This window comes from Scatophagus argus, chromosome 6, assembly GCF_020382885.2.
Source record: "Scatophagus argus isolate fScaArg1 chromosome 6, fScaArg1.pri, whole genome shotgun sequence".
NCBI classification, from domain to species: domain Eukaryota; kingdom Metazoa; phylum Chordata; class Actinopteri; family Scatophagidae; genus Scatophagus; species Scatophagus argus.
Window position 1 is genome coordinate 9,471,488 of NC_058498.1, and position 21,721 is coordinate 9,493,208.

Sequence of the window (21,721 nt, forward strand, 5' to 3'; positions counted from 1 at the left end):
ATGTTTTAAGTGAAAATTCTTTCAAAGAAATTACATATGGCACCTTTAAGGGTCGCTACAGAGTATGGCACAAACCAGCTCTGAATCTTACTGTCACTAGAGAGGAGGGCATCAGGTAAATGCCAACAATCCCACCGCTGCATAAATGTAACCAAATTGCCAGCTATCCACTGATTGTGTAAGCTGATGCCAAAAAGAGGAGAGGCTTGCCTCAGTTAAGAGCTAATTCCCACACTACCTTGGGGCATCAAAGAACCGAGTCTGAGTGCCACTCAAAGTGGCTGGCGAGTGCTCAACTTCAAAGGCGAGCTGCTACTCGGGAGAAAATAAAACCGCTTTGTATTGAAACCCCCAAAGTAAATAACAAAGACGGCAAGAAGATGAGAAGATCAGTTGTAGCTTTCTTGGGTTTTCCTGATTTGATTAATGTTCCAACTCTCTGAATGGTAATTTGAGTTGAATTTAATGTTACCAGAGGCACAAACCTCATGTAATCTATGCAAATGATTAGCCAGTCAGTGGTATTTAACTACCAGTGAATGGACTGCCTTTGAAACTGATATCACCGAAGGAGTGTGACTCTCCTGATGTGTTGCAGGAAAGAAAACTATAGATATGCCAAAGGTTTGACATGTTCTTAATGTTTGCCTGGTGTGATAAGATTATAATGGACTGCATAAATGATCCACGATCAAAAACGCTCAGTATTTTATCTATCTCTCTATCTCTGCCAATGCAGCATTTTGGATATAAAGAATGACTAAATACTGCAGTGTATATTTTAAGAGATCCTTCGTGTATACTCTAAAACAGTATATCTTACATTCATATGACAGCATCTTTCATTATTGTGACATGTATTTTAATGTGTATTTATCACGTATTTTGTCTTAATTACATACATTCATGTCTTCCAAAACAGTACTAAGCTTGTTGACCTGAAACCATCAGTTGTAGTGCACTGAAATTCAGCAACAATTCACAGGCCGTGTTGAACATTTGGGCGGCAGGACAGGAGCAAGGCATGAAAAAGAGCTGGGGTAGCTCCAGTAGATCCAGTGTATTCAGGAAGATATGTACTAAAAAAGTGGATTCCTGTATACATTTAAAAATACCTCACTTTATTGTTATGTGGCCAAGAGGTGAGTTTGGGGTTTTGATTCTGGCTACACCCACAAATCCCCTATTAAGGGGTCAAACAAACCTTTAATGACTGAATAAACAACTATAAGCCCTGCTGCCCCTGTTTGAGAATAAGATGGAGGAGATGAAGACTGTCTGAAGTGACGTTCTAAGACTGTGGGCTCAGCAGGGTCAAGTAGAGTCTAAAATCTGTTATAACCACCAATCAAACCCCTGGGGAGAAGTATGTCATCATCCATCATCTCCTCAAAGAACACACACACACACACACACACACACACTCTCACACTAAATACTGTTTGTACGTACACACACACACACACCCCACCCATCTCCACTTCAATCACCCTGTGACTCTCCCTCTTCCCATCAAAGTTCATCCTCTAAAGCCAGACATGTCCGGTTGAGCTGCAGCTCAGCTTTTGCAACTTAAAAGGATTAGTCCTCTCTTCTATGTCCTGACGTTGCCTTTGCAACACCCCCCCCACCCGCCCTCACTCCCCCCCTGGGTACAGTACAGTAGGTTCAAATAAAAACACACTGTTGCACTGCTGAGCGCTACAGTGTTGTCCTGTGTTGCTCTGTGCCCGACTGAGACGAGGCATCCTGTGTGACTCACTCTGCAGTCATACTGCTAAGACAAAAAGGGGGGGGAGTTTGGAGAGGTGAGGAGTGATGGAGGGAGGATAAATGGAGCTGCTAGACATCAGCAAAAAAAAAAAAACAAACAAAAAAAACAGCTGTGAACTAGTTTTTGCTTATTAATGCAGTTTGACTGACTCTTCTGTGTTTTTTTTTCCTCCACTATATAAACATGTCGCCACCACACAAGCCCTAAAGCTAATTACTGACAAATTCCTCACCCTGATCTGACGGTGTCTGACACCCCCATTTCTTTGCCTCATTATGGGGCCAATCAACTAATGGCATTGTGATGGTGGTGCTGATGAAGTGTTTTGAAGTACACAATGGCACATTTTGAACACTGAGGCTTTGGCCTTTTTTGGTCTGAATGAAAAGTGGAATGAATGAGTGATTTTCTTTGACACAGATGAGTCATAAGGAATAAGGAACACCAATATTTCTTGCAGAAATAAACAGAAATTGTACTCGCATTATTTAGTTTTTAAAACTTACATAAACTGAGACACTGAGAGGCAGAAGACAAAAAACATGAAGATGGAGGCCTTTAATAAATTCAAATAGCTAAGATGTGGACCGTGACCTCGTCTGCCAGCACAGCAAGCAGTTGTTATGCAACATCTCTTGTCTGAGGCAGCAAGACTTCACAACTACAGTTGTCATGATCTGCTGTCTCTAGTCGCCGGTTTTTCTGTTTTTCCCCTGAACGCCTCATCCTTCAGCCCAATATCACCTCAATCAGCCTCACTGCTCTCACCTGTTCTCCACACAGGTTACAAAGGCAACCCCTGAACATCTCATGTTGCCAGATTGTTTCTCTGCTCTGCATGACTCTCCAGCTCTGTATTCCTGTTTGCCTTGCCAGTTGATAACCCTGCCTGCTTCTGTTTTTGCCTCCTGCCTTTTCATTTGGTAAAGTAGACTCTGATTTTTCCCTTTGTTTTTTGAAGAAGGAGTTTTTTGTTGTAACTTTATTTTTTGCTGAAGAGGTTTTTGTTTTTGGACTTTTGTGGAGGTTTTATTTAGAAAGAAGGATTTTTTCGTTGTGGCTAAAGTTTCGCTGAAAAGGATTTTTGTTATTTAACCTTTCAGTGGACTCCTTGATCAGCCCCGCTCCCTGGTGGACGTTACTGCCTCAGCAAAGCCTCCTTTAACTAATTAATAAAGTTTTTTGCTCCTTACTGACTGTGTCCTGTGTGTTGCACTTGGGTCCATATACTCCCTGGTTTCAACAGTACCATCCACAGTACTGTTCTTTCTGATGTCAATAATATGACTTAAACTTTGAGGAAAAATACAGACAGAAACAGAATCTGCTTCAGCAGCTGCAGGTGGACATGCAGTGACTGATACATGTGCACTTTCATCCATCTGAAAGTACAGAACAGCATCATCAATGACCGGAACAATGTCAGCCAGAAGCAAGAGAGACGGTCACCAAGAGGAGACACAAATACTGCTGCACAGCATAAACACAGACACACACACACCCCGCCACCCTGAGCTAAGGACTGATGTCACTGAAGGGCCACCTCTTGGGCTCCAAACAAATAAAAATGGATGTGTTAACACACACATGAGCAAACATGGCTCCACATGTGAGACACTCAGTCAAACAACAACAACAAAAAACAACGTAAAGGCACTCAGTTTTGGACAAAAGAATAATGTGTTTTTGATGCAACTTACTCAGTTAAAAGTGTGCAGACATGCATGAAGTGCTGTGTCTGCACCCTGACTGGTCAGATCAGCATCAAACAAAGTGCAAGTCGGCACAGCCGGGGAACCAGGATGGGAACCACACACACACACGTATGCACACACACTGCAGCTCTTCATTTCAACTCTCTGTGGGATATAACACATGGGACAGGGTTGCAGTGGTTTTCCCTGAGGTAAAATGTCAAACTCTCTAAACATTTCTGCAAGGCAGCATCACCGATGGCGCTGAGTCATAGGGCACTGCCTGACAAAACCCGTGACGGAGAGGGAGTGACCCAACAGGAGGGGTGAGGTAGAGGCGATGGAGAGTTCAGAGAGTAGAGCAGGCCAATTCAACTGGCAGCCTGTTGGCCACATCTGGCCCAGAGGCAACATCTGAGTGGTCCAGCAAACATAAACCTGATATTTGACAAAAAATGTAAATTACATATAGGATAAATGTCTGTGTATGCCTCACACAGATATGCTTAGAGGTGATGTACATATAAGTCACCGTGTAGAAACATGGATATTTTGCTATATTCATTTGCATCTATTTAAAATGTGTAGCCAGATCGTCTTTGCCCAATGTGTCAAGCCAATGTGTACAGCCTTAGTCCCTTTTTGTAAGTTTCCTGCTGTCTTACAAACTATCCAACTCGTGTATCACGGGGCAAGTTTTCTTTCTTGGTAATGCACAGCTCTTACGGACAGACAGACACACAAGCACAGACCTGACTGTGAAATGTAGAAGTGGCGATGAATAGCTTTAATGTGGTATTTTGTGAGATTTTAATTGATTCATTTCCGCCAGTGAGCGATTACATTATTGAGTGGATCAGTGAATGATTTATCGTGAATGTAGTGTCAAATTACAGAATCCAACCACAGATTACACACACACACACACACACACCACACCACACCAGTCTGTCTTACAACATTAGAAATCACTGCTCATACTGGAGTCATTTATATAACAGATATAGACTGTGGGCAGCACCCTGAACAAAGGGTGACCTCACATTAAATTACTGCTGCTCTAATTAGACCAGATAAGCACTGATCTGCTGGTTACGGCACAAATAAAATGAGTGAAAACATTAAAGTCATCAGAATAGATAAACTCGTCATGGCGTTGAAGATACAGCATTCTTTCTCTTTCTCCATTAATAAATGTAGACTGAGCTCCATCTAAAGCTCCGACACATGAGACTTTTTATTTTTGTTCTTGTTTTTTTTTTTTTTTGAGGGCTTAAGATCTGTCGAGGAAACTGGACTCAAGATATTAAAGTGAGTGACAGAGGTTTGGGACAAATATCTGTCAAAAAGGGAGAATGTTGTGGTAAATCCTTTAAATGGAGCTAAGGGTTTACACTCAGCTTGTTTGAAACTGTCCGTCAATCTGGTGACATCTTTATGTTCATGTGCAGTTTCTAAAAGAGGAAACCCCCCCCCCCCCCCCAACCCAAATACTCACCCGAGGACTCCCATCTGGCTCGGCACTCTGCGTCTCCCTCTTCTTCTGCTCCTGAGTCACAATGTCTTTCAGACAGTCATTTACCTGAAAGAGAGAGTGCAAACAGGATTAAAATTCAAAGAGCAGGCAGCAGCATCAATGAGATAAAATTCAGTATATAAAGAACAGGCTATTAGTAATAGGCTACTTCATCTGCAGCTCATATTGCTCTCAGACGAAGAGTAATCGCCTCACATTCAAAATCAAATTTGTTTTGTTACTTAAAGCTGTTGGCTGGTAGCACTGAGGAAACCAGCAAGAGCAAGCTAGATTTTGAAAGAGACATTCCTACACTAACACATTTTGCAATATATCCATCTATCCTCGTGGGAGACTCTGGTCATATGCAATCACTGACTGGGCAGAGTACGCAGGGGTTCGTTTGAGCTGAACGAAATGATTGGATAGCCATAATACAAGCCTCTGATAGCCACAGATCGTCAGAACGTGATTTATTGAATGCCACCAGGCTGTTAAATCATTTTTTAAAGGTATAATAAAAATGTTTCTAAAATAAATCACAAAGGCTACCTTTAAAGTGAGGCGTGATATTGTGTAAAGGTGGAAACTGCAATTCCCACAGTTCTAAACATGGGGGAATTAACATGAAAACAATATTGATGTATTTAATTTCTAAATTTCTAAATTATCCAGCAGTGGACTGAAAATGTCTTGGTATGATGAGGCATCAAGATTTGGCCGAGCCCAACCCCTGAAAAACTGCCCCATTAAGACGTGTGTCTGAATACTTTTGTCTATATAGTGTATTTTCATCATTATTTTACTGTTATGGTTTAAAGATTATTATTTTTTTTTTTTTTACTGTGCTTTTGTGTTGCTGACGCCCCCATAAAGGACCATGATGACAAGCTGTATTTAAAGCAACCTTTGGATTTTCTCAGTCAACTGAAAATTTAATTTATTCGACTTGAGTGGAAGGTGAACTTAATTTAATCAAATCTAGTCTCGCTCAGTCCTGTGTTTTGGAAATCACATGGGTCAAGTTAAAGCAGGAGTGAGCTTTTAAGCTGGTAAAATCTGGACCTTTGGAGCACAAAAGGGACTCCAGCAGAGAGCCATATGTCCGACCAGTAGGACTCCATGACCACACCTGTTAGCTATTGTGATTGTGAGTGTGTGTGTGTGTGTGTGTGTGTGTAAAGCTCAGAGTTGGCAGCAGCCCAGTGTTCTTAGTGAAGAATGTAAACACACTGGGCCCTGTATCACTGTATGGAGGAGCCAGAGCCATCTGCGCATGCAGGCCATGCAGCCAAACACGCATACTTAATGATGTAAAATTACACTGCGCATGTCACTATTAGATCACGTTTCTGACGTTTAATATGCACCATAGTGACACATTTTATGAAATGTTTTTGAAGAGCGTTCATCTGTTTCCTGCTGTAGCTCCTACAGAAACTCCTACAGAAAAGCTCAAACATTAAATATTAGTTTACAACATACTAGGCACCCAGATAAAACAGATAAAACCATCGACATTGAGACTGTTCTACTGTAGCCTACTAAATTAAAGCTGACCACAGCTGATATGCTATAATAATTTAATCAGGCTGTGTTTCAGAGGACATAATATTTTCTTAGGGGTCTAACGCATAATAATGATCTAACTGATTGAGATAACCACAACTGCCAGCTCACGAAAAAATATAAAAAGATGCAGAAACATAACACTGCTTAACAGCAGCCTCTAAACATTACCAGTAGTGCTGTTTAAAGCCCTTGTCAGTTGAAACATAAATGTTTTAACCGCACGGCTCAGAGCTGAGGGCCAGCAGCCACGAAGAGCTGACATTCAGTGCCTTATGTCATAGCCAATGAGAACAGCCTCCTCCTGCATGTGATACTCGACTCAAGTAGGATGTGGATGATATTAAATTACACCTCGCAAAGATTTCATGTGACTTCACTGTATACTCATGTTTCTTGTTTATAAAAGCAGTGAAAGGAGCAAAACAAACAAAAAAAACCCCTGACAATCCTGCTTTTATTATACCCAGGAGGATGGTTTTCTTATGTTGTATGAGTTCACCTGTACGCATCATATGGTAAAACCTCAGGGCCTGAGGACAAAGTGGTGTATCTGTAGCAGCCATGATGGTATTTAGGTCAGTGTTTCTGACTGGACTACCTTCTAACTCCACTGAGCGCTGTGGAATTTCAGAGCTAAAGCTCTCTGAGCCCAACTTTGGTGAAATGTCTCTGAGCCAGGGTATCTGCACCAGCTTGTGTACAGTGTCAGCACCAGCCTGCTCTTTGGACAGATACTGAACAAGGTGACTTACTTACTTCAAGTTTATGATACAGTACAAACACACATGACCAGCAGTTGACAAGCTGTCCTTGCAGTTACAGTCTTTCGTGCAGAAACGTACATATGAAGACAACATACATCAACTTCAGAATAGTCAGGCTGGTGGAGCATATGCTGATTAAAACTGGACTTCAGCTGTCAATAATGTTTTGTAAAAACACGCTCACACGTGCCATAACCCACCTTGTTGATCCAGGTGGTCACTGCGTCCTCTGTGTCATAAGGAGTTTCCACGTCAGGGTCGCAGGATGAATACTGACGAATGCAGGCCATCACCTTCTCCGCGTTCAGCGTCTCCACGGTGTACGCCATCATCAGAGTGTCGATCATCGCCAGGTGAGCGCTCTGGAAGAGGAAACAGAGCAGAGAGAAAGAATCAGAGTATGAAAACGAGTAGCTTTGAAGTAGCAGGCGATACCAGAAAACTGTATTGTATATCTGAAGTATTTTAGCCGACGCTCTCAGGAATTGCCACTTAACAGCATCCACTTAGGCCAAGTCTAAAATGGTGTATGGTAAGAGAGTGGTAGATGAGAAAACAAACCCAGTTTGTCCAAAGAGACAGATCTGGTCACTTTAATCATACTGGAACTTTACTGTGGCTGTTTTAATCTCAGAAATGGATTGCGCTGTCTACTAAGACTACTACAAAAATCAGACACTCTAACAGAATCCAGATAGCACATGAGCATAGAAAACAACATGTGCTGCATGTTATTGATGGCAGAAGAGAAAAAACAAAGGCCTGTTAAGAGCACGCCAAAAAAGAAGTTTGCAAGCTGGACTGCACAACATGTTTCTGAGCAGGTTAAAATGAGACAGGAGGCAAAATCTTGCGCTCGACTATACCAGTTACTAAAGCGAAACTTAAAATTGAAGCATGAAATGAAGTAGAATCACTGGAGAGCAAGACATTGAAAAGGCTGGACCAGAACTCCAAATCCTCCACTGAGCAGCACATCTGAAACTTCAGACTCTCTTGAGGCTGTTGCCCTGGAAACAAGCGCATTCCTGGTTACAAGACCCAGTTTGCTCACAGCGACTGCTAGCTTTTGAGAACCCAGAATAAGACATCTTCCTGACAACAGAGTCCAATTAACAGAACAGACGTCCGTAATAAGCTGCTCCGCTCATTGATATCACTGACTGCACGGTTTTATTTTGAAAAAACTACAAACATAAATCCATTTTTGAATACGTATTAATCATTAACTATACAACCAACAGTACGTCACTGTGAACATTTGTAACCAACTTACGTGTCCTACTTTACGTGTGTTGCATGACTGCGGTTGATTCTGTTCTGTGTTATCAATTTACTGATTGATAACACAGAAGTGTGTCAGCTACTCTAAGACTGAGACTGAAGTGACCGCTCCTGTTCCTTGGCTCTGCTCCCAAAAGGAACTGCTTTGAAATATTGACTTTCAGTCTCTTCTGACATGGAGAGGAAACAAGGCCCAAAACAAGGAAAGTTTGCTCTACAGGAACCATTTATTGTAACCTCAATACTGTGGAAAAAGAGTGTTGAAACTGTCTCAAATATTCACAATCAATATGCATTGGAAAATCAACTTTTTTTGGACCACACTTATGAAATACACACGACAGAAAAGAGGCCGTGCCACAATAACGTGGGAGAAAGGTAGACTGTAAAACAAGTCAAACAAAAACACCTTTTTTAAAGCAACAAAACATTTTCCGATAAGTAAAATAACTTCCATTACTGGCTGAATATTAGGCCACTCAACCCATGTAGTGTTTGATGTTTAGTTTGCGTATTTATTTCTGAATCACAAAACAAGTTAGTTTTGATGCAAGCAAGCTTTTGCTGTGAATTTTGCTATTAATAATAACTTCAATCAGTCCTCCGGAAAAACATGGTGGTGGTTTGTTTAGACAGCTGACAACAACGTTTGTGCACAGTCAAAGTGAAAAATTCTCATACTGCAGTGAAAAGTCACAGGGATGAGGTTGTGGTGTTGGAATAGTGTACAAAGTATGATGTTGAACGCTCAATTTTTGTTTCTTTCATTTTTACTATGATTTATCTTTCATGACTGGGATCTTAGCCCAGACTTCCCTACTCAGGACTACAGTGCGTTTCTGCAATCATAATTAGACGCAGTGGCTTGACAGCTCCCTAATGTACCACTTTAAAGAATAACTGATGAGCCTTTTCATGGACCCGTCCTGTTGCTTGCAAGTATAAATTTGGATATTTAGCATGTAAGTTTAATTTTGAAGACTGATACCCAATTAGCCCGCGTTAACTAACTATGTTACATCATGAAACAGCTGTTCAGCTGTTATGAAAGTTAAAGCAAGCAGTCAAGAATAATTTAGAGTTTGTACAAAAATGTCATAACAGGCCAACAGAGCCTCAAAAGCCAACATAGTTAGAACTAGATTAATTTTATACTCATGCATGTTAAGCTATAATATATATAATAACTTATTTCAAGCACATGGAATCAATCATTTTAATCTGCAAAGTGGGTGGCAATATAAGCTAACTGCGTAAAATCTGACACTGTCTTAACTGCGCCATGGTGATATGGATAAGGCCTGTGCAAACCCTGTAATCTGTGTATTTAAGTTCCTGGCTCAACCCACCAAAAATTTATACTTGGGCAACAGCTTTTCCATGAGCAAACCCAGTTAATTATTATTAAAGTGGCCCCCTGAAGACCCACTATGATGCAGTGTACCAGACTTGGACAACAAAGCATTACAAATTTCACTTGGAGGTTTTATGGCGAAAGTGATGTTGAAGAGCTATGTTGTTCACTCATTCAAGTCGGCCGTTGAAAGTGCATTTATAACCCTGAAATGAATTTGCTGCATTGCATTAGCTTAATGCTTAATTTCCACTATCTCTGATCTGGCAACCCAGCAACAAACCAATTCCATTTAATAATGTGCTGCCAAGATGTTTCCTTTTGGCCTTCATTTAGCCTGTCCAAACAGGGTAAAACATTATCTCAGAAAGGCACAAACAACCAGATGCACTCACATACACATCCTATTGTCAGCTCGCAGAGCACGGTTATAGGCAAGGCAGGCAATGCTGATGTTTTATAAGGAATGAGGGACCAGCATCATTCCTCAAGGGACTCTTTGCCTTCCTGTTTCCTCCTCTCTGCTGAGCAGTTTGAGGATATTGATTTGCATCTGCTGGGGTCTGATGAGATAAAATGACAACAAGGAGAACTAATCTTGCTAAATAGACCACAGACCCACCGTCGCTAATCATATTGACTGACACCAGGCCCTTGTGTGTTAGGCAGAAAGAGTGGTGTTTTTGGCACTGGGATCATGCATACTTTATAATCTGACAAAACACCTTCTTTCAACTTTTAAAAGTCAGAGATGCAAGCAATTAGCAATCGCTAATGACTTAGAGTGTGAAAGAAAGTATTGCTGGTATTTTTAATGTGTCAAACACTTGGACATCAAGATAAAGCTCTATAAACACTGCATTAGGTTTTGGGACTCTTTGAAAATAAAACAACATTTAAGCTGTTTGCAGCCTCATAAAAGCGTCACGCTGTTGAAGAACTCATCTATGACATCTACGAATCAGATAAAGGGTTTAATGAGTTTCGCGCTCGAGATGAGAAAGTCCACAAACTATAATAACTGTTTAATTTCTCCATTTTCATTATTAAAACACAACATTGCAATTTCTTTTTTAGCACAACTTTCTCATTTGTCGCGTTGTGTACTTTGACTCACACGGCACTGTTTAAAGTACTGTATGTTATCCAACGAAGACACGCTTAAAGTAATTTGTCCAATAAGCACAGCCATCTGGTTTGTTACAGCGCCCTATTAATATGTTAACGTAGCACGGTTATAAAACATGACATTTGGAAAGATTAGTAAGAGGACATCCAATATGATAATGTGGAATAATTGTGGATTGCTTCAACATGAATCTGCATCACTGCAACAGATAGGGGAAGACCGCATGTCAATTTTCTTAACCCAATTTTAATAAAAATAAAAAAAACAGCATTATTCTGCATGCAAACCTTGGATTTTACTTGGGACACTGAAACGCTTCACTAATTAGATTTATAATATATATGTATATCCCTGACTAGCAATATTGCTAAACTGATAACAAAGCTATCAGTCTAGCTGACCCTATAAAGGAACTTCTGTGTTTCCTTGTTGCATCAAAATATATGCAACTGTCTCATGATACTTTAGTAAATGTGGGAGATGCCTCTTTGAATGTCCTCTGCACTCAGCATACTGTTATATAAATAGCAGATAGCGAGCTGCACTGGTTCGGACTTCTGTGTGACACTCACAGAAATGGACAGTCAGTGACGGCTCAGCTGACCATGTGTAAATGTCAGATAAAAGCTAGCGGGAAGAAGAAGGGCTCAGCAGAGTGGTAGTTAGATGGAGAAAAAGCCTGGAAGAAGAGAGGGAGGTGAAAAGGTTTAGCTTTTCTAATTAAAGCAGACCTGCCTGTCAGTGATGGTGGTGGTGGTGGTGTGGGGGGGGGGGGGGGTTCCTCTTTGATAAAACATGATGTCATGTTTTATAACCTTTAGGTTTGGCGGGGTGCATATGCTTTCCTTCAGCATCGCTTTGCTTTAGAATCATACGGTTTTGCACATCTATATCTCGGAGCTGTCCAGTGCAACCTCCGTTTTCCACCGCTGGCTGCTTAGGCGCTCCACCGGAGCGTTCTGGGATCAAATGCCTTGTCTGGGGGGTATGCAGACTGCTGTTAAAGGGGGAAATGTTGCTAATTCAGTCATTTTGATGTTTGTTTTTTTCCCCCCCAGGAGTCAAAATGGTGACTTTCTGATTATAAAACTGCTTCTCTAACCTTCAGTTCCTGCTTCCCCCGAGATACCGACTTCATCAAATGCTATGAAAACTACTACTAACGTTTGATCACACCTTGATGAAGGGCCATTCTGTAGGACCATTCACAATGACAAACACGCAAACACACACACGCACACACACACACACAAGCATTTTTTTTGCTTTCTCATCTAAGCTGATTAGGACCATAAATCTTGTTTTGATTTCTCATGAGGTAAGAAGATGTTCCTTCATGCTCAATATCCTCTTTTTATTGTGCTGCTACATTGCTGGCTCTCTGTATTTCCACCCGGGGAGATAGGCAAACACTGTTCATCTTTAATACGGCTTCTCATTGAAAGAGGAGAGATGAAAATCCACCGCAGAAGCCCGATTTAACACAGCACAAAGGAATTGCAAAAACAAACTGCAGCAACCTACAAAAGATGGTGTGTGGTGCATTTCACCTCAGCACTGAGTGTCTGTTACTAATAAAGTCAAATCTGTATTGTCGGAGCTCTGACCTGCTTGTTGAGGCATGAACCAGGTGGTGGAAGATGCACAATAATTAACTACCTCACCATAAAAGAACTCTGAATAAATGTTGATGTGTAATCATTGGAGTCAACACACTGGCTTTTCTCCACTGGAAAATGACATGAGCTGAGGTAAGGACTACAGTAATGCTTTTACCACAACTTACAATAAAAATCTTTTAGGGGCTTCAATGGGTCAAAGGCTAATGATGAGTCTGTGCTTGTTTTGCAGTGCAGTGCTCTGTTGATTATTTCTGATATTCCTCAAAGTTTCTAATGAAACTTCCCCTAAGAAAATATGGGAGCGGAAAAGGACCATAAACTGAAAAATCTAAACCATCAAACTTCTCATGGACACACACCCACACACCGACATGTAATTCAACATTCACTCAGGGGTGATGTAATATTGAAATGAAGTCTGTTTTTAGTATTACAGCTCTCCTGTCCAGGCCTGGAGACTCCATGCTGGGCCATATGTCTAAAAACCCAGTCTGTCTTGCTTCAGGTAACTTCACGCCAACTCAGCCAGACATGGAAAAGCACTCAGCTGGCTCTTTTGAAGGTCACCACAAGTAGTGTAATGTTAAAAGAAAAAAAACCTGTGAAACCTGTGAATATACAATATATTCTATGCTTTAGCGAAAAAGAGAATAACAAATAATAAGTTAAGGATGTGGTCTAGCCAAAGTTTGTGTTGTCATTAGTGGTTGCCAGATGGACTGGGTTTGATACATGACAACATGTCACACAGACTCAGAAAATCACAGGAAGGCATTCAGCAGAACGTTTTTCTGTGGTAGCCTATGTTAAAAAGGATTATCTTTTACATTTAACCTATATTTTACCATTATTATTACCATTGTTCTTTTTAAAAACAGTGGGACAGCAGTACAGTCTACTGACAACACAAATAGTTCATTAAAAAAATGCAGTAAAAAAAACAACATTCATATTTTATGCTTGCTAATCTTTATAAAAACTACTCAATTACTCAAGGTAAAAGGTGTTCTAGCAAGCTAAGGGAGAAAAAAGTTACAAAAATTACAACTAAATTTGGGTGAAACAAAGAAAAACCAGAGGTGTAATTCAAAATGAATTTAACTGAAATGAATTTAAATGTGTTTTCACAAAACTGTTTGAATGACCCATAACTGCGTTTTGAATTTGTAAAGATTCTCCCAGAACTATCAGAAATCCTGAAAGGAAATATAAAACCGCACCCTTTTTTCTAAGCAGTCTTTCCTTTTCAGAAAAGACACGGCCTAACAGCTTTCACAGTAGTAAAAAAATAAATAAAAAATTTAAAATGCTCTCATATACACATGCCCATGCACACTTTTTGGATGCACAAAGTACCAACTGTGAGGCCTGGCATCAGTTGTGGGAATGGAGCTTTTAAGCAGAATACCTTCCCCATTCCTATGCTCCCGAACCCAACCTAGCAATTATATGGAAACCTCAAAGCTAACCTTAGAACACTATCTGGGGACGGGATTGTGGCTACCAGCCAGTGTTGACCTATGCTGGAGATATGCCTGCACTCCAAATCCTTCCAATATGTTCGAAAAGGCGGTGAAGCAGTTCCATGTGTGGATAGAGATTAAAGAGCATTTGATTTAATTTAAAGGAACATACATCTCATTTCACATAAACATGACGAGCATTTACCTGGTGTTCAAAATGTAAAGCGGATCAGTTAAATCTGGCACAAAACACAAATCCTAATTATTTCCAAAACCTTATGTACTGCACATTGTATTGCTCTTGGTGATTTTTTTTTCTATGTCAATTCTCCTTTTCACACATAAGTGAGATCTCATTGCACGCACCCTAAAACTGGGTCTTCAACAAAGCAGAGCACAGTGCTGCAGATTATCTGCAGAGCGTTGCCAGATTTTACCAGTTACCAGTATGGCTTCCTGTCTGGCTGTACAGACTGTGCTAAACATATACTTATGAGGGGAGAAAAAGATAGAATTGTGTTCTGTATTGTTAGTTTTTGTGTGTTTCTATGAAAAATGTTATGCAATAATGAAAGCTAACGTCCATTCATTGAGATTATGAATCCATACTGCCATTTTATTGTGTTGCATACCATTTGCATTGTGTACTCCAGATTTCACTATATTGTACCACTCAGAATATTTAAAAATCATGCTGCTATTGTTTAATTCATAAATAAATCATATAAATTGCAATCACAACACATGCTGCAATGGTGTATTCAATAATAATGCTTGTTAAATATAATCTCAGAAAAGGGGTTTCCTATATAAAACTCTGCACATGGTCAAATCTGCAGCAGTATAAATTCATTTCAGATTAAGTGCTATTACAGCATCACTGATGCTTACATTTGTGTAGTCAGTGATGATTGATGACCAGGTGAATATTTTAAGATGTGTAGAATGAAAATGATTTGTCATAAAATCCCATATAATCTAAATTCATACAAGGAAATGACATGGATTTTTTTCCCCATTAGTGTAATAATCTTATTAAGCTATTACACCAGATAAGATGTAGCATTTAATACCAACATAGTTCATAATCTGCACATTCACCAGAGAATTTTTTTTCAAGTAAAGCTGCTGAACTTCTCACCCTGTAAATAGCCACACAAAATAATCTTTTTCAAACGTGAGGAAATCTGTGTGTGTAAAATCTACTGTATGTAGATAACATGACCTATTTCCAACACTGAACTGTTAACATGTAGAGCTTGCACTGAAAAAGACATCTCAGTAGTTACTGCAAGAATTATTTTCTCAACATGCAGAAAAAAAAAATAAGTCTACATTTCTTGAGGATTTCTTCACTCACCTGTGGTCTCCCCCCTGAGGCCTGGCTACCAAAAGAGACCAAACACACAAAACCATACAGGAGACGTCTTTAATCATTCTGTCTGGCCCCTCACATGGGGTCAATTTGACTTGGGTAACCCAACCAGGAGCTGTTTCCTCTGAAAACAAATCTCCCAGGCTCGCACAATCTCCTTCACTACAACAGACAGATTTTTATTTTTCCATTTGGAGAAATATTTGCGCTCACTATATTGACAAATGAAATGATCTTTTTCAGTGCAAAAGATGAAAGACAAGGAAGAACACTGAGCTGTGTTGTATCAGCTAAGGCCTCTAGATAAATGTGCTTTCAGGTTTGAGAGCACAGAAGCATCCCTATGACACATGAATGCTCATTATACCGACTCAAAGTTACTGTGCGTTATTGTTTTTGTTTTGGCAGATATAAAAACCCTACATACTATCACGTACTGTACAAGCAAAGCATGACAGCCTCAAACATGCTCTAACTACAGTACAGAAAGATGTACAGAAAGTCACATGGTATCACATAATGTTCTCTCTGCCTACCCATCCATACTGTGCTGCCTGGGAGTCGCCTCTGGCACTGAGCGTAACATACTGGCTGTGACTGAAGCCGAAGAGGACACAGAGCCCTTGGATGGGCTTCCCTTCCACCCTGCTGCTTCGGCTCTTCTTTGTTCATAAGATCAAGGACAGAATAAGGACGGAGGATCTGCAGTCTGATGTTGAGGTTTTCTTTTTCTTGCCCAGCCTGGCACTCAGCTTACCTTTATGTACTTCACTCTATGTCAGCGTGCACGTGTGTCTTAGTGTGTGATGAGGTCTCAGAAATGCAGTCTGGGCTGCTTGTGCGTATCCTTCAGCACTCTCAGCCTCAGAACGCGGCAGCCTTCTCGCGGTGCATAGCTGCACATACAAGCACACACCGTCCACACGACATATGCAAGCATAGGCACCCCCCCCCCCCCCCCACACACACACACACACTCATGCACCCTCCTCCACACACACACACACACGACACCCTGCCTACCAGAGTGTAACCATGGAAACGGAGCGCCAGCCCATTAGGGGTTGTGATGGAGGCAGCAGAAGAGAGGAGGAAGTGTATTCACCTCTATTCAGCCATGCTACACACATGAGCTGGAGAATCAATCTGTCACATGGTAAAACTGGACAAACACTTTTTAAAATCAATATGTCAATGTAATAATCTTTATTTATTTGAATGTGTGTGTAGTGATATGTAAGGTGTGTGAAATATCTTAAATAGCGCTGAGAGCAATGGATAAAGCAGTGAGGAAAGTTAGAGAAGAAAAGGGAAGATGGTAGGGAGATGGGTGAGGAAGGAAGCTGAAAAGTGAAAAATAATGGATGAATGCTGGCAGAAAAGGAATGAGTAATGATGGGAGGAAGATGTGGAGATAAAGTAAAGAAATGTGAATGAAAAGGGACGGAAGAAAGAAGTTGCCTTGAAAATGTTTGGAGTTTTCCACAGTCTCCACCATAACATAAAGTACATTACCATTTAGATAAGATTCAATAATACAATATTGTGATGTTTAATGATGTGACGGGGATCAAAATGTCACAATTTGTAGTCAGTTTGTAGCTGTTGCTGTTTCTTTCAGCGGCATATTTTAATAAGAAACTTCTTTTAACTTTGTTCCATGGCTCCTTCTTGGATTTAGAGCCATGAAAAACAGGCTTTTACACATTTACCTTTAGGGGGATATTTCATATTAACATAACACCATTAAGCAGTAACGATAACTGGTGCATAATCATTTGCGAGAGGGATCTTTTACTTCCTCATTAAAACTGTGCCATAATTAACTTGCCAGAAGGCTTAAGAAATGCACAAATTGACAATACGTTGACTCCTCTAAATCATTTCACTCTAAAGCAACATGTTTTCAACAAAAACTATAAAACGAATATGTTCGTGTTCACATTAGAAGTGCATTTGCCACGAAGATTGGATTTAAAAGCAGTCTCTAACATGAGTAAGGTGATAAAGCTGTCTGTTTTATGTCTATTCTGACATACAGTCACACGCACAGCACCATTATAGCCAAAAAGCCACTCAGGAACCATATAAGGTGTTATGCTGCTCACTTCAGGGGTTCACAGCATGCGACTCATAGCATACAGCCACGACGCAGTCTGATTTACACAGTACATTTAAAAACTCTTGGCAGCTACATGACCTATTTACGTCAGTTTTATTAATTATTAAAGCTATGACATTCAAGGTTTGGCAGCCTGAAAGGAACATCGATCCTCAGCACGATGAGGTCGAGGAAGTAAAGAGGCATTATTCTAGTAGGATATGTACATTTTTGGCACCGTGTGCATCCCCCGGTTACTGTCCTGTGGATGATCTACGTGCTTTTCCCCAGGAAGTTGTGAAGCAGTGCCACATTCTGATGCACTTCATCAAATTACCATTTTATTTATTAGATGACGGCCTGAACAATAGCTACACTTGTTACATTATCGGTAGTTGTGAAAGAAAAAGATGCTGGGAGACGTGACTTTAATTCCAAAATAACATATGAAACTTAACTGCAATACAGAACTGTGTGAAAAGGTTAGATTAAAATACACTATATAGACAAAAGTATCCAGACGCACCGCTGGGGTTGTTTTTCAGGGTTGGGCTTGGCTCCTTACTTACATACTGCTTCAGTATGACAAGACATTTTGGACAATGCTATGCTTCTAACTTTGTGGCAACAGTTTGGGGAAGGCCCTTTCCTATTCCAGGATGAGTGTGCCCCTAGTGCACAAAGGAAAGTCCATAAAGCACATGGTTGAATGAGTCTGGTGTGGAAGAATTTGACTGAGACCTGATTTTAACCCTTTCAATCATCTTTAGGATGAACTGGAACGGATACTGCGATTGCGTCCAACATCAGTGTCTGACCTCACAAACGCTCTACTGCATGAATGGGCAAACATTCCCACAGAAACGCTCCAAATTCTTGTGGAAATTCTTGTGGAAGCTGCTATACCTGCAAAGCTGTCTATGTATCTAGAATGCAATAACATTAAAGTCCCTGTTGGCGTAATCGTCACCTGTCCCAATACTTTTGTCTATATAGTGCACTTGATGTACAGGGGATGGACGATATTTCATTTACAACTACACCATTCACTGACATCCAAACTAGAAATTATGAATCTTTGCAAAGTTCATTTGAATCCAGGAAAGGAAACGAGCAGCACTTGTCTCATTCTCATTATCACCGCCGAGGTGCCCTTGAGCGAAGCAATTAAGCATCAGTGCTCCAGTGGGGCTGCTCTGAGTGCTCGTTGTAGAAATGTTGATCATGCCGATTGGAATGCCAGACACTGTTTCTATACTTCACTCCACTCCACAGTGTGCAGTGAGGACCTCAGATACCTACACACACATACTTCAGACACACTTAACAACCCGCTACCACAAAAGCACAGGTGTGGACACACTTGCAGGTATAAACACACACGCATTATTGATTTTCATTCATGGTCTACGTCCCTCGGCTTTATCTGGATCTTGACATCATTCTCATTCCACTCAGTGTCCATAGCAACAGGGTTTGGCTTTACATTAGGATGTGGATTCATCAAGCAAACATATTGGTCTTTCATTAAGTAATGTTTACCTGCTGGCTTTGCTGTCTGACTTTGATTGTAAGTTTTTTTCCCCCCCTCCCTGCAGCTGCACAGAACGAGTCAGAACAAATCGACATACAATTCACATTCATGAGAGATTTTACTGTTGACATTTATTGGATTGTTCCTTTGTGTGATTTGGAAATGAAGTCTCTGGTCTCCCAGAGTTTCTTTCCAATCACTATGAACAAAGCTAATCACACGGCATGAACACTTTGAAAAGACCACAATGGTGAACCTTCCCAATGAGAGTCTTTTGATAATAAATTTTAGCTATTATCATGCTAGCAGTGGTGCTTCATGTGGGCTGTGAAGTCTAATTCCCGAATAATATTTTCAGATCCTCAGCCCACCTCCACATCTCTCCCTCGTTCGCTCTGAGCACTACAGGTGGAGGAGAGCGTCAGCGATGCAGAATGTGTGTAGGCGACTGGGTGGGCGATAGCTGCGATTCAGATCCCGCGTCTTCACATGTGAGAATCCGTCACATGGCTGAAGACAGAAGGATGAGTGGGCAGATTAGCGACAGTAAGACAGAACGTCAGTTTAGCGAAAATGTCAGCGCGTGTGCTCGGTTATGACGTGTGTCAGACACAGCATCAGCAGCACCTGCCTCTGCTGCTGACTGACCTACTAAAGCTCCCTTCAACATCCCTAAAGTTGCTTATTCTGAAAATTCTTATGCAAACTGCTGAGTTAATAAAACGCTCAGTTTAACAAGCCATGAAGCAGAATTTAATGACACTCTCATCCAGAGCAGCTTACAGTTGCAGGTAGGGCCTCGGTCTTCTGCTGTTTTAATGTTTTCTATTTAGGGCAGATTATGAAGCCATCACACATTCCTCTCTGACTCTTCCAGGAGAAATATCTGTTCTTCAGAGTGCAGCCTTCCCCCTGGAAAGCTTCTGGTCATCTTGTCAACCCTCGGCAAGACGTTAAAGCGGCTTCTAAATAATAGATGGACCCCCCACCTGGGCTTGTGTCCGATGTGCAGCACGTAATCTGCACAAACTGTCTCAAGCGTGTAAGGTGCTCAAACAATATGAATATGAAGTGTTGCATCTTTTTGTTTTCCTAAAGCTCAGGAAACTACAAATCTATCTAATCTAACCAGTGAGGCTGTTAAAAACCAGACCTTCAGCTTTTATCAGGTTGTAGAGTATCTATGAAGGTCTTGTTTTGTTTTATTTTGGGCTTTGGGAAACACTGATATTTCACCAGTTTCTGTCAATTCAGAGATGGAACAATAGAAGGTAGCAGGAAAAAAGAAAATCGAATATTCAGAGGGCAGTTTCACACTCCTCTAGCAGCTCATTTTCACATTCACAACGACTTGCTCATTCACGCACACGCACACACACTGTGTCTGGCAGACCATTCAGTTGTGAACTGCGCGGGGCTAAAATCAAGTGTAAGGCCAGTATTCAGCTCTGGACTACAAAATAAAGTACAAAACACTAACAAAAAAATGTCATCACTAATGCAAACAAATTTATGGTACAAGCTGCCACACAACATCAAATTGCACTTAGTCTGGCTTTAAATTACATAGTTTAAATGTCATTTTGTGAGACGAGTTGGTACTAAAATATGTGCTGTCCTCACAAAATAAAGCGCTTGAAACGTAAACCCCAAGAAAACTTAAATAACTTTTGAATTAGCATCGAAAGGAAATTAAAACCAGCAAGATTCTACAAACAGACTGCAGGCAAAGTGTGTGCTAATTGTGTCTCAATTGCGATTCACTGGAGCAATAAAGCCTCCTGTTGAGACTTCGCCCCTTAATAATGAGGGTCCCTCATTCTCGCTCAACAGGATGCCTGCAAAGTCATCTCTGCAGTGAGCACATCCAACACAGATTAGCTACACAGATAGTGAGAGGTGACAGATATACACACAGGGAAGTAGATGCCTGGAGGTCTATCTTGTATTGTTGCTGTTTTTTTTTTAATTAGTTTCAGTCCCTAGAAAAATCTGTACACCTTTTCACTTACTGCACTTGTTTATTGGATTGCAGTGGTTTAGTATTACATTTTTAATTTAATGCGTATTATAAAAACTGTTGTCATTATGTGCAGTTACTGGCCATAAAAAAAAAAAAAGCCATTCAAAGCCAAATTCCAATTCAAAAGCCATTTAGGCGACAGGAATCTCATCTCAAGAATCCCTGCGGTTGGCAACCTTTAACCACATGAATAAATAACTGCATTGATCGCAAGCCTAAATGAACATCGCCCAGTTAGAATGCAGCAACCAACTTGCACAACTCGCAGACACTCAACTTGTGTGCATGTAAGCAAAAATATGTGAAAGCAGGTACCACTTCCTGTTCTTCTACATTGTTGTCTCCTTCCTGGTAAACAAAAGTTTAAAAGACGCTGAGTGGAATGATGGAATGAGGAAGGAGAATATGTGCATGAAATATACCTCAGGGATGGAGAAAAAGGAAAGGCACTGCTGGGAATACTCAAAATAGCGAGTTGGAGGAGTTGGATGTGATGACTACTATGACATAATAATA

The 21,721-nt window shown here is 40.7% G+C and overlaps 1 protein-coding gene across 4 annotated transcripts in view; it reads right to left on the reverse strand.

The window, feature by feature from the left end:
- Positions 1 to 21,721, reverse strand: part of camsap2a (calmodulin regulated spectrin-associated protein family, member 2a) — a 45,604-nt gene that overhangs the window by 18,389 nt on the left and 5,494 nt on the right. For all 4 annotated transcript variants that reach the window (XM_046392284.1, XM_046392282.1, XM_046392281.1 and 1 more), the window contains exons 3-4: positions 7,521 to 7,682; positions 4,967 to 5,050 (exon numbers count right to left, since the gene is read on the reverse strand). In XM_046392284.1, coding sequence (XP_046248240.1) covers positions 4,967 to 5,050; positions 7,521 to 7,682 — 246 coding nt within the window. The remainder of the gene's footprint in view (positions 1 to 4,966; positions 5,051 to 7,520; positions 7,683 to 21,721) is intronic.